Source organism: Balaenoptera borealis (assembly GCF_965194805.1).
Source record: "Balaenoptera borealis genome assembly, chromosome: 11".
Taxonomy (NCBI): domain Eukaryota; kingdom Metazoa; phylum Chordata; class Mammalia; order Artiodactyla; family Balaenopteridae; genus Balaenoptera; species Balaenoptera borealis.
The window spans coordinates 28226200-28247595 of record NC_138868.1 but is presented as its reverse complement, the minus strand read 5'-3'; the positions used below and the strand labels follow the sequence as shown (position 1 = coordinate 28247595).

The following is a 21396-nucleotide window of genomic DNA, read 5'->3' as shown; positions in this document are numbered from 1 at the left end:
TAATGTGTCCTGTTTTATAAACCTGACATAAGCACCCAGATAAAATGCTTCTTATGTATAAATGCTGTCATAATCTCAAAATGCTTGTCAAACTTTCAGACATATTGCTTTTAGTCAGTTTGCTGAGAAACATGCAACTTCATCCCAACACTTAATCAGGCAACGAAAGCTAGAGGTGGGGCGGAAACATCCGGAAACTCCTTTCTCCTGAGGACAATCACAAATGCTGGTACACTGTTGATTAACATCTGGATCAACTTAAGGGTGTTTGTGAACCAGCAGGAAATAAATTTCTGGAGAAGGCCATGGACTTGAGGATGGTTGCTTTAGTATTTAATAATAAATGATTTCCAGTTGATAGAAAAATTTTGAAATGTGACTTATATATATGAGGCTGATTCAAATTTGATAAACATATCCCCAAAGGAAATTACTGGGTTTATTAAAATCCTTGGAGGGCTGAACAGAATTGCAACAGTCTTATCCTATAGTCCTTGCTGAAGGTGGAGTAACTGCTCCCCAGCCCACCTTCCAGCCAACCACAGAGGAAGGTCAATAATAAGGAAAGAGCAGGGCTGTTCTTAGTCTTAAGTTAAAAGTGGCTATGAACTGCCAAGATATATCCCCAGCAAGCCGTCGTCGACAAAGTAAGTGCCGCTGCCTTGCTGGTAAAATGTGATGTGTTGATGACTGTTATATTACATCTAAAATCCCATTTACTAGTAATAGAAAAGTTCAGTTAAGAGTTTTGCCTTACGTCTCCTGGTGCTTGATACAATGTTGTGTGATATTACCAATTTTCACTTCAGGCGTGTTCACACGCAACAGTGAAGACTTCACAAGAATCTGCACATTTGATCTATGGTGAAATTATGCCATTTTCATAGCAAATCAACTTTTCCTTGGCAGCAGAATGATAGGTACTTTTGCACCTAGAGAAATGCCTTTGTTTTCAAGGAATTTTGAAAAGAAATAACAAGTTCCGTGTCTCTGGGGATTGTAATCCAGTTATTGTAAGAAGAGGCCCAACAGGTAAGAATCCTACTGGCCCACTTTCTGACTGGAGCATGTTCCTTAACCCCTCTCCTTAAACAAAAGGAAAAGCAAGGTGGGGACACGTGCAATTTTTCTCTCATACGTATCACAAAGGTGTTGTGGAATGACTTCACATCTCTAACAGTGCACAACACGTAGAGAAGATGTCTGCGAAAGGGCAAATTGTTGTGTACATAATGTGAAATTTTGCCTCAATGGTCTCTGCTTTTAGTGGTGTCGGAAGCTGCAGGAATTTATTCATGCGGCCTTACTGATTTGCAGACTGGGAGTAAATGCTAGGCCTTTTGCAGCGATTACCAAGAGCCCCCTTCAGTAGAAATGATCTACTGCCTTCCTACATCACATTAAAGAAGTGGATGGAGGAGTGAGCCCAGCTGAGCCATTCTGTACACATCTAGCCAGGCTGCAATTTATATTCAGACAGAGGTGTGAATGGCTCTCAGAGACAGAGAGAGAAGAGCATTTCTCTGGAAAATTTTCACCAGAACCAGAAGCCAAACTCTGATTTGTCACTGTTATTTAAAAAAAAAAAAAAAAAATTCTTTCTTCATCACAGAAAGAAATTAAAAGGTTAAGTTCTTCTCTCCCTGTAAGATTGATACTTAAGATTGCTAAGGATCTCCCTTGGCCCCTTAAGAAAAATCCTTACATAACTTTTCTTACAAGTAGTGCATATATCCTTTCCCTAAGTTTCTGTATTGAGGACACAGTCTACGACTTTTGGTTACTGAGCTTATGTCAGGAATTATCCAGCTTCACTCTTGTGAACAACATCTAGCTGTGCCCCATAAGGAGTCCTGTGCTGTAACCACAAGCCAAACTGAAGGAAAGTGGGAGGAAGAAAGATCGATTCATGTGGTGGCCACCAGCCATTCCATTTAGTAAATGTAGGATTTTAACATGGAAGTTTGAAAAATATAGTGGCTGAGCCAGAAAACTGTCAGTTTGAGTCAAATTTAGTATTAGGTAGTCAAAGAGTCGTTTTTATTGTCAAATTATATATGTATATATAACTCATATATATATAAAATAAATAATATAAAGTTATTTATATATAGAACATATATACTACTTGACCCCACTAAATCTAAGTATATAACTATACATATACACTCGAAGTGTCAGAGTCTATTATCAAATTATATATATTATATATATTATATGATTTTAAAAGTATATATAATAATATATACTACTTGACCCCATTAAATTAGTTTTCAATAATAGCTAGTATTTTCCTTTTTCTTTTCCCGGAAGAAAATACACGTAAGATAGTTATTTTACTGGCATTGCTTTGTCTAGTTTTGTTGTCTTTCTAAGAACAGATTTGAGGCATCAAATGCCACCCTGTGTAAAAGGTAGAGGGTATAACTTTTAAAAGAGACTGCATGAAATTATGAAAACAATGACTAATCATCATATAACATCCTAGCGAGCATATGAGTATGTCCACACAGGCTACCCCGGCGAAACACAGCACAAACTATGATGGGTCTGACAGGAATTCACTGTGTAGAGGTACCAGAGATTGCAGCTTTGTGGATGGTGACAACACAGCGTCTGTGGCTTGAGGGCCCTGCTGCCTTTGGATTCGAGCATAATTTGCTCTGACCTCCACCAGTTGCTTTAACTCTGTTAAAAAAAAAAAATTATTTTGAGAGACAAGTCAATGTATTTATAGAAAATAATTAGAAGTTCAGGATGATGAAAATCTTGAAGATCCTTCAGAAATCCTCGACTCCCACGTCAGCCTCTCTCATTACACACTTGACTTGCTTATCACATCAGATATGTGTTAACATCCTTTGGATTTCTACAGAATGGCAGTTGCTAGAGAGGGCTCCCTTCCAAGCTTTTTATAAAGCCTGAATTGGAAGCTAACCTAGGAGTGGTCTAAAAACTGAACCCACTGAAAAGATGGTAAATACAACATAGAGAACAGTGTTCAGATTTGATGACAAACAGCATAAAGCACCCTTTTAATTTTGTTGGGGGTTTGTGTGAAAGAAACTATTCTAACAGCATCTGATTTGTTTTGCCAAAACAAATCCATTTTTCAAAGACCCAGTGTGATTCTTTGATGACTAACTTTCACATGCTAAACGTTTTTACATTATAGTACATAAAATAAGTTTTTATAAGGTGTTTAGTTTTGAAATTCCCAGGCTGCCTTATTTTCTACGACATAGTTAAGCCAGTAGGTCACAGAAAAATTATGAGTAGAATGATTAATTAAATGTCCCTTCACAAGTATATATATGTGATATATAATATATATAAATGCTAGTAGCCATTTCTCTCTTGTTTTAAAGCATTCTGAGTATTTAGATTTCTACCAAATGATTATTTCTCAATTATTTCAGGAAAAATAATAAAATGACAGCTCATATAATAAAAGAACTTTCTAAAGAGCAACTAAATTAGACTCTCTGCTATCAATCAGATTTTCTAGAACATATATCACCCACCGAAAAGAACTTAGACAACTGGGGAAACCACTAACACTTTCACCATTAAGGTAATATGGGGACCCATTTTCAGAGGAGATGAAACAACTCTTTCACGTCATAGTAATTCATGTGGTTAAAGAATTGAAGATGCAGAAATGAAGGTTTGTCTACATAGTCTTGTCAAAGGTCCACAGAGCTAACAAGGAGGAAAATGGTAGGGAGAGTAATATTTGCGTTTCTAGTTTTCTCTTTTCTCTTTGCAGTTTTTCTTGGTAACAAGCTTGCTTCTGGGAAGGCAGCCTACATATCTCTTTGTGTTTTGGATACCCTTTTGGCTAGGTTGCCTGAAGCATACTTAGCTTTATTTATCAGAAAGGCCTAATGAATACAGTGAGGCCAGGAGGGTGGGGGGGGGGGGGTCCAGGTAACAGAAAGTCATCCCAAGAGTATGAAAGATTAAGCATAAATAATGAAGGGACTGGGAAAGTACCTTCTACTGCACCACTTGTTTGCTTACTATTCAATTACTTCAAGTGTGTTCATATACTCAATTAGATCAAAAACTCTTTTAGCGAAGGAACCCTGGCTTATATTTCTTTTATAGGTTATGTACTTTAGGAACACAGAAAGCTGTCAACTAATACTTATTCACGATAGGAAGCCCATCATTGGTGTGTTCTTCTAAGTAATCACATAGTGAGGATCACCAAGAGCTGGAGTGAGGGGTACTGGTGAATGCTGGGACAACAGAATACAAAGAATACACAGATTGGCGCCTCTTCCTTGATGTAAGGTGGTGCTGGGGGAACAGGCGTGGCATCCTCACAACAGTGCTAGGCATCCCAGTAAATCCTGGTCTTCCTACTTTTTAGTTTCCGTTCCTACACTTTTATCCCTTCTGGGCTAAGTGTAAAGATATGATTGCAACTGTTTTAAAAGTTTTTGGTTTATATACCTTATATACAACATAGTAATAATAATCTTATGGTGATTTTTTTTTCTTTAATTAATTAATTAATTTATTTATTTTTGGCTGTGTTGGGTTTTCGTTTCTGTGCGCGGGCTTTCTCTAGTTGTGGCGAGCGGGGGCCACTCTTCATCGCGGTGCGTGGGCCTCTCACTGTCGTGGCTTCTCTTGTTGCGGGGCACAGGCTCTAGACGCGCAGGCTCAGTAGTTGTGGCTCACGGGCTTAGTTGCTCCGCGGCATGTGGGACCTTCCCGGACCAGGGCTCGAACCTGTGTCCCCTGCATTGGCAGGCAGATTCTTAACCACTGCGCCACCAGGGAAGCCCTGTTATGGTGACTTTTAAAAGAGATAATCTAGCATTAGTTATTTTAAGGACCCCAGGTAATTCACTTCTGAATCTTTTAATTTCTTTTAAAATGATATCAGTGTTCTTCAGAATATCCTGAAAATTATGTCATTGCTAATGTATACCTACCTACTCCAGAAAAGGGTTTTAAATTCCTCAGGATAAATAGGATAAAGGACAAGAGTTAGTTTAATAACAAACGTGTGTTCTTTTCCATTTCTAACATTTAACAAAGAAAATTATCAAAGGATAGACAAGATAATAAAACAAGCATATATTTACTTATTACTAAAGAAAAAAATCTGTAAACTGTATATTTGCTATTAATGAAACATTAGGTTTTAAATAACTTGCAGAGTAGGAAGTCAAGGAAGCCTCACTTTCCTCAGGTTTCATGCTAAAGAATGAATACTTTCAAAGGAGGCCCTTTAGAATTTCTACAAATAAAGCCCCTTGGATAAAATTCAAGACTAACAGAACGTGAATTCTTTAGATCAAACAGTGTCAAAAGTGAGGTTCCAACAAATAAATACTTGAATTTAACTTTAGTAACATGGAGTAGAAAAGCGTGGAGGAGGATACTTATTAAAAATCATCATGATGGGATGTAAAATTCAGTAAACAAGCTCTTTGAAGAAACAGGTGAATGCTTTAATTCTTCAAACACTTGATGGAAAAGAAAACGTCACCCATACCTCTTTGGGTTCTAAAGCCATGCCCTGTGGACACACAGATGACCATGTCTCGCTCTATGTCGTCCCACGAGTGAATTGGCTCTCCGTCAGGGGTGTACAGTGTTCTGGCTGGGTGGGCCAGTTTGAGACGAGAGGAGCAGTCACTCAGCAGCTGAAACACAAAGGGACACACATACTGGGATGTGGAATGTCACACCATAATTACATATTAAAGAATCAACTCCTTTAAGAGAACTATTATCATGATATAAATATTCATTTTACCTATAATTGTTAGAAAGAGGTACACTGTATAGCACAGGGAACTCTACTCAATACTCTGTAATGACCTATATGGAAAAGAATCTAAAGAAAGAGTGGATATATGCATATGTATAACTGATTCACTTTGCTGTATAGCAGAAAGTAACACAACTTGTAAATCAACTAAACTCCAATAAAAATTTTTTTAAAAAAAGGAAGAGGTATAGAAGGAGATGAGAAGAAGGGCTTATAAATGTTCCCTAATGTGTTAAACGGTAAGGAACTTCAGTGCTTGTCCTTGGATTTGTCCTTGTAGTTCTCTATTTTTCTATGTAGAAGAGGCTTCTTGCTGTTTAAGAAATGCCTAAATATGAAAGACCCTGGCTTGAAGAATCTAGACTTGTCAGAATAGCTCAATTTTTTTTTTTCAACGAGCAAGAAACTAGAAGGACAAAAGCACTGACCTGGCTCTGGCCTCTGTATGACCTCAGACAAGTCAGGCGACTTCCCTATGAAAGAGTCTCTTTAACTATAAAATCAAATTTTTGGTCTAACACCTCTTTGCCTCTATGATTCTATTATCAAAAGTCTTTTTCTTTTCAACTGGTAAATTAAAAAACTATGTTTAGGGGCCTAATTCAATTTCTCTCAATTTTCCTTGAAATATTCATAAAAACACACGTACAGATACAAAGTGTCAAGAGTACTAAAAAGATTGGTTAACCTGTCACCAGACCCCTAAGGGTGGTTCCATTAGTCTGAATAAGACTTTAAGACAAAACAATGCAAGCAAGCAGGAGGAAAGTAAGAGGTTTCCACACACCTGCCCGGATGGCTTTTACCTATCATGCAGGTCAAACACCTGCTCTCCCAAAATGAAGGAGCCAGGTCCACACGAGCTCCAAATCACCTTCTATACTTTTTTAAAAAATTTTAACAGCTTCATTGAGGTTTAATTTACATGCCATAAAATTCATTAATTTCAAGTACGAAACAATCAATGATTTGTAGTAAACTGATAAAGTTATGCAACCATCCCACGATACAATTTTAGAACATTCCCATTACCCCAAGAATCTCTCTCATGGCCACTGCAGTCACTTCTGTGACTGCAATACTTCTTTTTATGTATCGAATTAGGGGCTACAACTCACAACAATGCAGGGTGGCAGTGGGCAGAGCTGGGCAAGTAACGGCATCTTGCATTTGGAAAATGAATCAGTAATATGAAGGAAGACATGAAGGAAGTGGTGAGATAATGCAATTCAGAGAGTGAAGTTTTCATCCACTGTTGTGAGCCAGAGATGAATGCATTGAATTGAACAGTAATTGAAATTATCCCAGAATACATTCCCATCTGCAGAGTGGGATAGTTAGAGAAGAGCAGTGGGAGAATGGACTTAAATGCAGTCCTACACCTCCTGCTAAATAACAGCCAGTCAGCAGCGATTTGATTCTGATTCAGGATCTAGGGGTGGATCCTAACAGCTCCCAAGTCAAAATTTAGGAGAACAAAGGAGAACTAATATCTTCTGTCAAGAGATCTCTCCTTGAACAAGGAGATATAAATAGAAAAATGAACATCAGCAACAATATGAGGCTTATGAAAATATTCTACGACATAAAAATGGTATCTGTACACAAGGTGAAGATCTTAAAAAAAGATTCACAGCACAAATACATTTTAGAGTGTACCTATATTGTGCTCCCCCCAAATTTGGTAAAATATGACTTCCATAAACACACACACACACACTCCCACACACACACACACACACACAGAAATGAGATGACAACAGCTCAAAGGAAAGGAGCATTGCTGAGATGCAGGCAGAGATAATGATGGTGATAATGATGATGGTAACAATAATAGCAGTTAAAATTTACTAGCACATTTCTGTGGGCTAGAAACTTTTCTAAAAGTTTCTAAGAACAATATAATTTTTTTCTGTGGAAACAACTGTTATCCTCCTTTTGTGGATGAGAAAAATGGAGAACAAAGAGATTATTATCATAACCAAGGTCACACAGCTGGTAAGAGAAGAAACAGAGGTTTAAATTGGGATGAATAGAGAGCCGAATGAGAGGTAAGGAAATAAAAGACTCAATAGCAGAATTAAACTCCGTCTTAAAAGCAGGAAAAAGCAGACTCAATATTGTAGAAAATCAAATCAGTATTAGGGAGGGCTAAGTTGAGAAAATCTCATAGGATACAGAGAAAGGATAAGACAAAATTTATGAGAAAAATGTAAAACATTTGGAATGTCAAGACATCAGATATTAATAAAACCTATACATTATTGGTGTTACTGGAGAAGAATCCAGAATAAATTAAACTTAAGCAATTATTCAAAAAATAGAAGAAAACGTTCCTGTTTCAAAGACCCATGTCTTCAGATCAAATAGGCTAACCTAGGATAAGGCAAAGTTAATGAAAAAAATGACTAGTATTTAAATATAACTGGGCAAAAAGTATGACTTTCAGACATGGGGGGAAAATTCAGTTATGTTTAGACCTGCTTTCTGCAACAATGAATACCAAAAAAAAATGAAAGAAAATCTCTGAAGTTTTTAGGGGAAAAGGTTTCAGTATAAGAACTCAGTATCCAGCTAAATTATTACTTAGGTTACAGGAAACAAAAGCTATCCTTATGTGTACAAAAATTCAGAAAACATATTACTCAGATACATTTTGGATTATAAAAAAATGAATGAAATTCCATCACCATGGAAAAGTCATAATATAAAGTGACTAATATTAAGCAGTAAGACCACTAGAACATGATACAACTGTTATAAAAATGGTCAGAAAATAAATGAATTTAAAATTTTAAGGTAAGTCTCCATAGAGAAAAAATAAAGTAAAAATGTAAAACATCACCAAAAAGGAACATGGGCAAGGAAAAGAAAAACCAAAGCATTCAAACTTTCTAGCTATTCATGGGGGAAAAAGATGCTGTTTCTTCTTTTTTTCCATCGTTAGGAATATTTACTTTAATGATTATAATCAACGCAATAAAACAAAAAATCAGAATAAGAGAAACAGTTCTTCTAAAGCAGTAGGCAAAATCATCACCATGTGAACTTTATATGATTTCATTCTTAGAAAGTTTATGTAAATGGAATGAGAAATTAATAACAAAAAGAATGCTTAATAAAGTGGCCAAGCACAAAATAAATTATAAAACATCAGTAGTTTTTTGTTGTTCACCAAAAAAAAAGTATTTAAAAAAATACAGTGGGGGTAAATTCATTCCAACATCAAACCAACTCAGAATGTCAATTATTTTAAAATGTGAGGCCCTTTCCTTATAAAAAATTATAAAATTTTACTGAAGGACAAAAAAAAGATGTATATGTATATAAAACAATGCCACAGAATTCAATCTGGCTGCAAAGAATGAATATTGTAAAAGGTCTCAATTCTTATGAAAGTAATTAATAGCCTAACATAACTACAGTCAAAACTCCTGTAGGATGATTTTAGGGTGTTGAAATGTAATTCCAAACTTCATCTATAAAAGTCAACAGGCAAGGATAATCAAGTAAAATCTGAAAACAAAGTACAACAATAGGCAACTTCTATCAGATATTAAAATATATTAAAAAGCTACAGTAATTCTAAAAGTATTAGATAGCTTAAAAGCAGAAACTAATAAGAATTTAGTGTATTATAAAGTTTGTATTCCAACTCAATGGGGAGAACAAAAAAGATTATTCAAAAAAAATAAGTAGGGCTTCCCTGGTGGTACGGTGGTTGAGAATCTGCCTGCCAATGCAGGAGACACGGGTTCGAGTCCTGGTCTGGGAAGATCCCACATGCCGCGGAGCAACTAGGCCCGTGAGCCACAATTACTGAGCCTGCGCATCTGGAGCCTGTGCTCCGCAACAAGAGAGGCCGCGATAGTGAGAGGCCCGCGCACCGCGATGAAGAGTGGCCCCCACTTGCCGCAACTAGAGAAAGCCCTCGCACAGAAACGAAGACCCAACACAGCCATAAATAAATAAAATAAATAAATAAAGATACATGAAATTGCTAAAATTAAAAAAAAAAAAAAAAAGATTATTCAGCAAGTAGGGCTGAGATAATAATTTTAAGCCAATAAATAAAACAGACAAAATAGCTTCACTCAAATTTTACACCAGAAGGAAGTTTCACACAGTTTAAAAAGTAAAAGGGAAAGACACAATTATAAAAATCTTAAGATGAATCTTTATATGACATAAGGATAGTAAAATACTATTGGAACATGAAAAGCAAAGAACAAACTTTTTAAATATATTAATTTCTGTACCTTAAAAAATCTCGTAGACACAATGGCAAATTGGATAATTGTTACAATAAATCTGACCAAGTTACACATAGTAGGCTTGTTACTTTAAAAAAAGAAGATTCATATCAGTGTGAAAAATACTTCCAGCAGAAAAATAGCAAAGAATTTGTCAGGAATTCACAGATTACTAATAAATGGTAAAACAAAGCAAAACAAGTCAAAATCACTTTTACAAATAATTAAAGACATATAAATTAAAGCACGGGTGTAACATTCTCTCCTGTCAACCTGCAAATACATGTTTCTAAGTGACGGCAATTAGCATTGTTGATAACTCATGTAAACAGCAGGTAAGTGGGAACTCTCATTCACCACTTGTGGGAGCATCGACTCCTGAAATAGTCCTAGAAAACAAGCTGGCGGTAGCTATCAAAATTCTCAAGCACATTTACATCATTTGACCTAGCAATTCTTCTAGGAATTTATCTGGGGGAAATAATCAGAAAATTAAATAAAGATTTATATATAGATATGTTCATTGGAGCATGCTTTATGATAGCAAAAAAATAAAAACAATCTAAATGGCAAACAATAGAGAACTGGATGAGTAAGTAATAATCCATCCATTTGATAGAAGATGATGATGTCATTGAAAATAATGTTTTGTTAAAGAATATTAAATTCTGTGGGCAAAAAGTCACAATAGTTTGTTAGGCGAATAACACAGGTTGCAAAATTATATATACCATGTGATCTACTATGATCACAATGGCAAACAAATACATAAATAACCATGTAGAAACCATAGGAATATATCTCCTAAAATTATAATAACTGTGGTTATTTGTGGGTGATAGAATTTTCATTTCCTTCTTGGTGCTTTTCCTTTTTCTAATATTAATGCACTGGCTGTATGTTGTTTTATAATTAGAAAACAGAACAAATGTTATTCAAATAATCAAAAACTTCATAGTGATTACAATAGATTTGTATGTTTCATATGGTTTTGCAGTTTTTCTAAATTTTCCATAACAATAGTCACTATCTTAGTCTGCTTGGGCTGCCAAAACAAATACCATAGACTGAGTGGCTTAAACAAAGGAAATTTATTTCTCACTGTTCTGGAGGCTGGCAAGTCAAGATCAAGCTGTGGTTTGATTTGGTTTCTGGTGAGAGCTCCTCCTGGCTTACAGACAGCTGCCTTCCTCATATGATGGGAGAAGAGAGAGAGAGATCGCTCTTTTTCTCTTCTTATAAATCCACAAATTTTATCAGGTTAGGGCCCCACCCTTAAGGTCATTTAACCTTAGTTGCCTCCTAAAAGCTCTATCCCCAAATACAATCACATTGGGGGTTAGGGCTTTAACATAAGAATTCGGGGGGTGGGAGGTGGAGACACAATTCAGTCCATAGCAGTTATATTTTTTTCTGCTTCAAGGCAGCCAAAGAGTATGATAACTGAGTTTCTATCTGGACTGGGAGTAGTGGGGAGCTGTCCTAGAATTGTGTGGATAGGTCTCTGGGAGAAATTCCTGTAGCTTGAAAAGATCCTACATAAGGATAATTCTTATATTTTCCCCTACTTTACCACTAAGATGTCACTCGTCTGTAGAGATTGTGTTTCTGTTTATAATCAGAAAAATAAATATTATTTAATAATGACATATACCAAATACAAAATATGAATTAAATCTGTAGCTATTTCACTCGGTGTTCACAAAGATCTATTACATGAGACTCAGTTAATGAGTTTACGAAAATCTTTTAAAAGTAAATTTGAAAAAAAAAAGGCATTTTCAGTACAATTAGGTTCTAAAATATCTAGTTAGCTTATGACCTTTAATGACATTCTTAATTCTCAGTTTTTCAAATATATCTAAATTTACTCAAGTACCTTCTTTAAAGTGGGTAATATAAATTAAATGTTTGTAATTTTTGCAGTAACAAAAGCTCATAATAAAAGAACAATGTTCTATACATAATTCTTCACCCACAATCTCTTTTGTGAGTTTTCATAGGCCAGGTCCTCTCAGGGTGGCGCACGTGGGCATCACAGAACTATTTCATATTCCCTGAGGACATGAGGTACTTGCCTCTACAAATCAAAAAAATCTGTTTCTCATTCTTTCAGCTTCCACTCATGCATTCAGAACTGTGCTTGGCTGTGAGAGAACACATTGCTTTTGAGATTCTGTAGAATGAGAGAGAGGTTGCTGGGATGGGAGGAGACAGATGCTCTAGGACCATAGAAGGAGGGGCCCTGATAGTCATAAATCAGACAAAGATGATGGCCCTGAAGAAAGAGCCACTAACCCTAGAGAGGGCGCCACCTTGGTGCACTGATGACAGATGAGACTACACCAGTTGGAGATGAGAGTTTGCTCCAGCCATGTTCAAAGACTGTGTAGGAAGAATGTGGTTAAATCATCCAGAATAGCCACAGCAGTGAACGAAGTTGAGGGAAAGCCTGCATTAGATGGGATTCAAATACCATCTGGGGGTTTCATTACAGAAAGTAGAGTGAAGCACCTTGAAATGCGTTCTGTTCCTCATCCTTCTGGTAAAAGTACCAACCATTGAAACTCTGAGCTTCTCTGGAATTGGTGTTGTTAGCCAGATTCCCCTAGTAAAATCTGAACCCTACTCTTCCTGTTGTTTATTTGTTTCACACACACAGTCCATTCTCCTGAACTTTTCTTTACAGCCTGAGAGCCTGAAAGGATACATTTCTAACTGATGACAAAGAATCTCATGCAGATCCCTAAAAACAAAATCAAAATGGAAAAGGGAAAGAAAGAGATTAGAAAGAGCATTTTTTAAATAAAGCAAAAGAAGAAATAATATGCAGAAAACTTTCTAGACATTGCCTAAGTAGCTTTCTACACACTGAGGCCACATGAGTCTCCCCAAAACATTGGTTTTACTATGCCATTACCTTATTCAGAGACAACTAGTCGTTCATGCACTTTAGTCTGGGGTAGTGTAATGGACTGAACTGTGTCCTTCCCCAAACTCATAGGCTGACAAGACACTAGAGCTCCCTCTCCACATGTGCTCAGAGGAAAGGCTCTGAGAGGACACAGCAGTGAGAAGCCAGCCATCTGCCACCCAGAAAAAGAGTCCGTATCAGAAGCCAACCCTGCTGGCATCTTGATCTTGGACTTTCCAGCCTCCAGAAGTGTGAGCAATAAATTTCTGTTGTCTGAGCCACCCAGTCTGTGGTATTTTGTTACAGCAGCCCAAGTAGACTATACAGAGAGTATGTGGTGTCCGCCCTATATGCTTTTTGAACAGTCTCTCCAGTTGTCTGTATCTCTCCCTAATTCTCAGTCCAGGTACCATCTACTTATATGTTTATGAATTCTAACACCCATACCTCTGTGTGTGATGCCTCTCATGCTTGTTAATGCTTTTTTCTGCCTAAATGTTGAATCTTATCCATTTCTCAAGTTCCATCAGAGCTCCTCATTGAGTCCTCTGTGGAGTCTTTCTCCTTCACCCCAGGTGGGCCCAGTGTTCCCTCCTCTGATCTCCTACTGAACTTCCTGTATGTACTACTAACCTGACCTTCATCACATGCTGTTAGTATTTCTCTAAGAGGAAGGTCAGCTCCCTTAGCAAATTTTTCTTACAATCTGTGTTCATCATAACCAAATATGGAACACAAAGAAAAACACATAATAAAGAAATACCACCTTTATTAGGCCACCAGTAATAAGACCATCCGACAAACACTTCCAAAAATAAAATCTTTCCAGTCTTTTTCTTTTAGGTATGTGTATGCATGTGTATAGAATCTAACTCTACATGGTTTATAGTATGCTTCTTTCATTTAGTATATCTTGAACATCTTTATTGCCATTCTTTCTAAAGTTGATTTTAATTATGATAATATTCCATCCTATACACTATAATTCATTTAACCAACTCCCTATTGATAAGTGTTTATTTCTAATCTATCTATGTTATAAATAGCCCCATGATAATTATTCTTACCAAACAAACTTTGCATAAATTCATGAAAATATCCTTGGGATAAGGTTCTAGAAGTGCATTTTCTTATGATTTGTATAGCCACATAGTCCTCCAAAAAGTTTTACTTCCATCGACATGAGAGTGCCCATTTCTCTATAAACCTAAGTAAAGCTTGATATATTTTCAAATGTTTTGCCAGTTGGAAGTATGAATTTAATGAGAACATAGATCATGTGTCATTTTATGCCTCTTATTGCTACCATTACTACTGAGGTTAACCTGTCAATTATACTGCACTATAAAGTTTTCAAACTCTTTTCACACACATAAATTAGGATAATACTTTACAGCATCTAGCACAGTGCCCCTTATGTACAAAGTTTATAAAAAATTATATGATCATGGAATAATATGTATGGCATGCCTTTTATATGCTACATGAGAGTCACATAAATCAAAAAGTCATTCTTTCACCAGGTATATGTAATTTTTGTAAAAGTTATGGTAAGTTTTTGCTATCCTGAGTCTGACAGGCTATCTTTAATCCTCGTCCCTGCTCTACTTTTTATCCATTAATCATTTCATATTCCCTCACGAATGTATCAGTTCTAGTAGCAATGGTTACGTGCATCTTAAGACTTAGCATCTGCGATATAAACTCCATGATTTTCAAAGAAACCAGCAAGGAAGAAACATTTCAGGTTTGTTATAGAAACTGTCTAGGGTGTTCTCTCCTGAAAAAGTTTCACTCGTTTTAAAAAATCACTTTCCTTTTTCTTCCCCATGTGTATGAAGTTCCTTTACTTGTATTCCTAGTTTTGAATTTATTGTCTGCATTTTTTTCTCTTCTTTCTCAAATACAGCAAATTGGTTGTCAACTTCTGAGATGCAATTGCTTTCACAGTTCTTATTCAAAGTCCTTGTCAAAGGGGAGTGGTCTCCATCACACTTTGAAATCACCAACCTTCAGGGGCACAACCCCTCTGAGGTGCCCCTGCCACTCTAGGTGCCCCCATCAGCCTCCATGAACTCCTCTAGGCCTTCCTATTGCACTGTCTTGCCTTTCCCTCCACCTCCCACCAACATCTCACCTTTATGTGACTTCCTCTTGTCCCAGAAAAAATTATAAAAACATTTCACAAATAATAAAGCCAAACAACTATTATAAGATATCACTGCAACAAATAAGACTTTTAAAAATTCTACCAAAATCCATTTATTAGGTACCTACAGTTTTTATTTAAAGACTAAGACAAAATGTCAACTTTTAGAATTGTATCATTGATACTGCAAACAATAAATGAACTGCTACTCATCTTTTCTTTAGTCAATGTTTTAATTCTGGAAAGTGGAAAGTTTGCCATAGTTCCAGGAATCTGGTGACAAGAATATGATAGATTTCCTCTAGTGAATACTATTGTTTTCCCCACGGGGAACATATCCAGTGAATAATCACTCTTTTGTGAACTAGGTTTAAAATGGAACAGGACAACTATTTTAAATTATCTTAAAGTTTAGATTTACTCTAAACTTGGGTGTAATGAGTTTAATTGTCATTGTTCTCTGCTGGCCAAGTGTCATATTCTGATGCACACATTATGTCAGACAGCATTGGACTCCACCCTGTGAGGAAAGTATTACTCCCATTTTAGAGATGAGAAAATGAGATTTAGAGAGGTAAAATAATTTGCCTGACCTAACAATCTATAAATGTCAGAGCTGGAATTTGAAAACAGGCCTATAAAACACTCTCCTTTCACACTAGGTTTACCTCTGAAATAGTTTTGCCCCGGGCATAAGTGCCATCTTCAGGTCTGCCTCCATTTAGGTAAACCCACGCTCTTTTTGCATTGGGTTGCTTATACAAGCTGCTCCTCTTGAATGATAAACATTTAGGTGCAGTTGGAGAATTTCTCTTGGATTGCAGTTCTTGGACTTCAGAAAGCTGTGCCTGTTAAGAAAAGCCCAGAGAATGCCATGGTTAGAGAATTGTCTGTTTAGTGTGTATGTGTGTGTGTGTGTGTGTGTGTGTGTGTGTTTGTGTGTGTGTGTAGAATATGCTGAAAGAAATATCTTATAACTGTACATCATATTGAAAAAAGATTCAGGAATTACATTACCCTCTCCTATCACTGACTCTTCTGTAAATTCCCCTTGCTTCAATGCATCACTGTAAGCAATAATAATCATTAGAGTAGTAATAATAAGGCACTTATTTTGGCAAAGCACTTAACTTTCATTTATAATTTGGAGAAATAAATAGAGATATGTTTTTGGATTTGTGCATGGCGTTTCTCCTACCGAGTGATTTCTCTGCATCTAACAAATGAGTTTTTGATTAGAATCACAGCATCATTTCCTTTAAACAAGAAATGCTTAAGGGAATGTACATGACTATTGTTTAAATCTTTACTCTCTGTCTTTTAAAATACAGCAGCCACCTTTATATTCTGCCAGATCCCTGCCAGGCAGCTTTTCATCCTACTTCAAGCATGTCTTAGTTCAATGCTTTGCATTCATTCCCTGGTCAGTGATTTATCCTTCTTAGCTTGGCAAGAAGTCATATTTCTAGCAATGTCAATTTCTTTTTTCTAGTAACCTTGACTTGGGCACATGCCTAAGATTTAGATTGAACACATTTCATGATTTGAGAAACCCTATTAAATAAGAACACATCATTTTGATGAAAAACTTCACAAAGCAAAAAGTTTTCCCAGGTCTCTCTATCCCCAATCCTCTCTCAACAGCTGACCTTTCTCTTCTCGACTTTTTTATGTCTGGCAATCCTGTCTGATTAATCAATTGGATTGAAACTGCTTTCTGAATTCCTCACTTCTGAATGTCTCCATTGAAATTAGTATTTTGCTCCTTCCTCTTTTTACACATTGAGACATACCCTTAGGAGTGATGAGCAATGAAGCCATAAGGCTCAACTTGACTACATTTATTATAATTACCTTTGTACATATCCACTGGGCCTTTTTCTCATCTTTGCTAAGGTCATAATTTCTGGTCTCCATTCAAACAAAACAGACTTTCATATGAGCTGGCTGTGTCTTAGATAGTTACTCTCCAAATGCCAACTCAATGCTTGGCATATGCTTATGTGGTCATTACTGACCAGATGCCGAGAATATATTAATAGCATAATTTAAAAATTCAATACTGTACTTTTAAAAGCTTATAAAAGAGTCTGAGTCTTTAATGTCTGGAGTCCTAAAGATCATACCTCTGTATGTCTTATAAGGTCCATGAGTTTAATTTCCTCTTGAGTCTGCTTAGTCCAGCCTCCTTCCACTACCACCGGCTGCACAGGGCTTTTGTTGGGAACCATGGTGGCTGGCTGACATGCTGCTACCCGCCGCCCTGGGGAAAGAAGTCTCTGGAAATGTTTCTGATGATAGGCTTTCAGATTTCAAATAAATTGGTTTGGCTTTCTATGCATAAATCATTTCACTTGGGAGCAGAGGGTAAAATACTAAATATATCATAAAAGCAAAGATGCCTAAGGTAATAAGATCTAACAATGTCTCTTCATACGGGAGCTTGAGGCTTTAAATAGCCAGGATATGCATACTCAGTGTACAGATGGAAAAGAAAGATAATAGGCTGACTTCCACACTGGCCCCAACCTCTCATCCACGATATGGTTCAGCGGTAATTTAGTCAAATAGAATCCATGACCTATATAGCCCATCATCTCTTCCAGTCATGGAACATATGTTTTGTTCTCTTCACTAATAATAAGCCTTTCCCCCACAATTAGTTTAGCAGCCTGGGGATTAAGTATTTCTAAAATAATATTAACCCAAGAGACAGGAGGCCTTTTTTTTTCTATCTAATAATACCCTGCGAACACGATTAGTTTCTGACACCTCTGCTGTGTCCTCTGGGCTCTTAAGAAGCTGTGGTAAGAGAAAATATTTATCGGAATGGTGTATTCTAAAGAATCACAGGCATAAGTTAATAAGTGTGGTGATTTGAATTTATGCATTCTTTCAGCTAGACCACTTTAAATCATTATAAAAGAGGTTTAAAGGTCACACTTATTAAATTGTTTTCTTTTTCTGGGTTGAAGATATACTGAGCACTGAGTCTCAGACTGATCTCGAAACTTCTTAAGTACAAATAATGCTTTCTCTTGTATGTTCCTTCTAGAAACCTATGTTGAACACCAGGTATGAGTCAGGCATTGTGCTGGATGGTGCAAATACAAACATGTTCGAGACTAAGTCCTTGCCTCAAAGGCTTACACTTTGGTAAGGAAGGCAAATGTCAAGGAAATGATTACACCAATAACTGATTGTAACTGTGTTGCACCATGGAAGTACAGGGTGTGTAAAAGCATGTAAAACAGGTTGCTGACCTAGTCTGAAGTGTCAGAAAAGGCTTTTTTGAGAAAGTAACACTTAGGTGGATAAAATAATAGAAATACTGAAATGACGTTAAGTCCTAATTTTGTTGCCAGGAGACTTACAATGTGCAGGTTTTCATACCGTGACTATGAACAAAACCTTTTGAAAATAACTCAGTATTTGTAGAGGATAACGCATTTGTGCTCTTATAGCTCAAGTTTGTGGAAATAGATCCAGCAATAAAAATAGGTGGCAGCAATGACTTTTCAGGGAAATCAGAACTCTATGTACCTAATAAGCATGCATATGCAATTTATGGTTATGGAGAAAACATAATTGAATTAACAGCCAATGAGTTACAGTGACAATGCCATTAGGCAACAGGTTTTGGAGAAGAGCACAGTGGCACCAGAAAAATACATAACACAAATTTATGCCAAATATAGTTTTCAGCTGACTCTATTCATAATGTACAGACAACATTAATTTGTGACACATAAATTCTTGTGGATAATATCTCAATAAATATTTTATTTATAATGCATTTTGAACACTAAAATTTTGCTCAACTAAAGACAGTTCTCCAATAGTTTATCATTTACACTGTTAAGAGCCAGGATTTGAATATAAGAAAGAGCAAAAAACATATGCATTATTGTTTTTTGTCAACTTGTTTCTAATGGTCTTAAGAAAATGAAAGCATTTGCACTCTAATTTTTATAAAGGGACATAATATCATCACAAAAGATTTTCATAATAAACTATCATTTATGTAGGTAAGAATAACAAATAGAAACAAAACAAAAATGTATTGAATAAATTACTTTTTATTTTCTTATTACATTTTCCATATATTCTGTTTTATTTCACATGAGATCGGTTGGGGGGGGGGGGAAGATAATATCTAACTATTAATGGGGAAAGCTAGAGAACGTGAGTACTTTGCTGTTCTTTCAGACTATAAATCTCACCTGGACAGCTCTCCTCATGCCTCTCCTTTATTGGGAGGGCCCATCCTGGTTCAGCACCATATGTGCCTGAAAGGATTAGTCCACCTCATTTGGGGTTTCAGTTAGCAGATCCATTTAGCTCTCACACTAAACAAAATGTTCCAGCATTGCCTTTATATGTAACAAAGGTGATACTTTGGCCTGATCTGCCATCCCTCAGTTTTGTTTATCTGTTTTTAAGATCCCACCTGGGAAAATGGACTGCCTTCTCAGGAATCCCTGTTCTAATGTTTACTGAATATTCATTCTGTACTAAGCACATAGTAAATATTTGACATTTGTAACTTAATCATAAAAAACCCAAAAAGTTATTACTACTATTTCATTAATATTAGCAATGATCATGCTTACAAATGAAATGTAAAATCAGCTTACCATAGTACTTTGTACACGGTATACGCTCAATAAAAACTTGTTGTATTTACCAATCCTTATAATAATATGATATAATTGATTTGGTCACTGTTCATACCTGCCAAACCTCCTCTTTCATCCAACGCTCAAGAAGCTCACTATCCAGAGGCAGACCTGTGGAGAGCCAATCCTGAGTCGGCCACCATCCAAGGGCCGGAAACCTGATTCCTTCCTGACTTGCCCATCATCCAGCCATGTGGCTGACAGGGTCTTGGTGCACTGGCTGGGCGTCAGGCCTGAGCCTCTGAGGTGGGAGAGCTGAGCTCAGGATATTAGACCACCAGAGACCTCCCGGCCCCACATAATATCAGTTGCCGAGAGCTCTCCCAGAGATCTCCGTCTCAAAGCTAAGACCCAGCTCCACTCAATGACCAGCAAGCTACAGTGCTGAACACCCCATGGCAAACAACTAGCAAGACAGGAACACAACCCCACCCATTAGCAGAGAGGCTGCCTAAAATCTTAATAAGGTCACAGACACCCCAAAACACACCACCAGACGCGGTCCAGCCCATCAGAAAGACAAGATCCATCCTCATCCACCAGAACACAGGCAACAGGCCCTTCCACCAGGAAGCCTACACACCCACTGAACCAACCTTAGCCATGGGGGCAGACACCGAAAACAATGGGAATTATGAACCTGCAGCCTGCGAAAAGGAGACCCCAAACACCGTAAGTTAAGCAAAGTGAGAAGACAGAGAAATATGCAGCAGATGAAGGTGGAAAGTAAAAACCCACAAGACCAAAAAAATGAAGAGGAAATAGGCAGTCTACCTGAAAAAGAATTCACAGTAATGATAGTAAAGATGATCCAAAATCTTGGAAATAGAATGGAGAAGATACAAGAAATGTTTAACAAGGACCTAGGAGAACTAAAGAGCAAACAAACAATGATGAACAACACAATAAATGAAATTAAAAATTCTCTAGAAGGAATCAATAGCAGAATAACTGAGGCAGAAGAATGGATAAATGACCTGGAAGATAAAATAGTGGAAATAACTACCGTAGAGCAGAATAAAGAAAAAACAGTGAAAAGAAAGGACAGTCTCAGAGACTTCTGGGACAACATTAAATGCACCAACATTCAAATTGTAGGGGTCCCAGAAGAAGAAGAGAAAAAGAAAGGGACTGAGAAAATATTTGAAGAGATTATAGTTGAAAACTTCCCTACTACGAGAAAGGAAAGAGCCAGTCAGGTCCAGGAAGTGCAGAGTCCATACAGGATAAGGCCAAGGAGAAACACGCCAAGACACATATTAATCAAACAATCAAAAATTAAATACAAAGAAAAAGTATTAACAACAGCAACGGAAAAGCAACAAATAACATACAAGGGAATCCCCATAAAGTTAACAGCTGACCTTTTAGCAGAAACTTTGCAAGCCAGAAGGGAGTGGCAGGACATATTGAAAGTGATGAAAGGGAAAAACCTACAACCAAGATTACTCTACCCAGCAAGGATCTCATTCAGATTTGACGGAGAAATTAAAAGCTTTACAGACAAGCAAAAGCTAAGAGAATTCAGCACCACCAAACCAGCTTTACAACAAATGCTGAAGGAACTTCTCTAGGCAGGAAACACAAGAGAAGGAAAAGACCAACAA

At 36.8% G+C, this 21396-nt stretch overlaps 1 protein-coding gene across 1 annotated transcript in view; it reads right to left on the bottom strand.

Moving 5' to 3' along the window:
- DCDC1 (doublecortin domain containing 1) overlaps window positions 1–21396 on the bottom strand; it is a 471890-nt gene that overhangs the window by 9057 nt on the left and 441437 nt on the right. Inside the window, exons 36-39 of the mRNA XM_082343680.1 lie at window positions 17237–17373; window positions 15779–15958; window positions 5516–5666; window positions 2579–2688 (exon numbers count right to left, since the gene is read on the bottom strand). Coding sequence (XP_082199806.1) covers window positions 2579–2688; window positions 5516–5666; window positions 15779–15958; window positions 17237–17373 — 578 coding nt within the window. The remainder of the gene's footprint in view (window positions 1–2578; window positions 2689–5515; window positions 5667–15778; window positions 15959–17236; window positions 17374–21396) is intronic.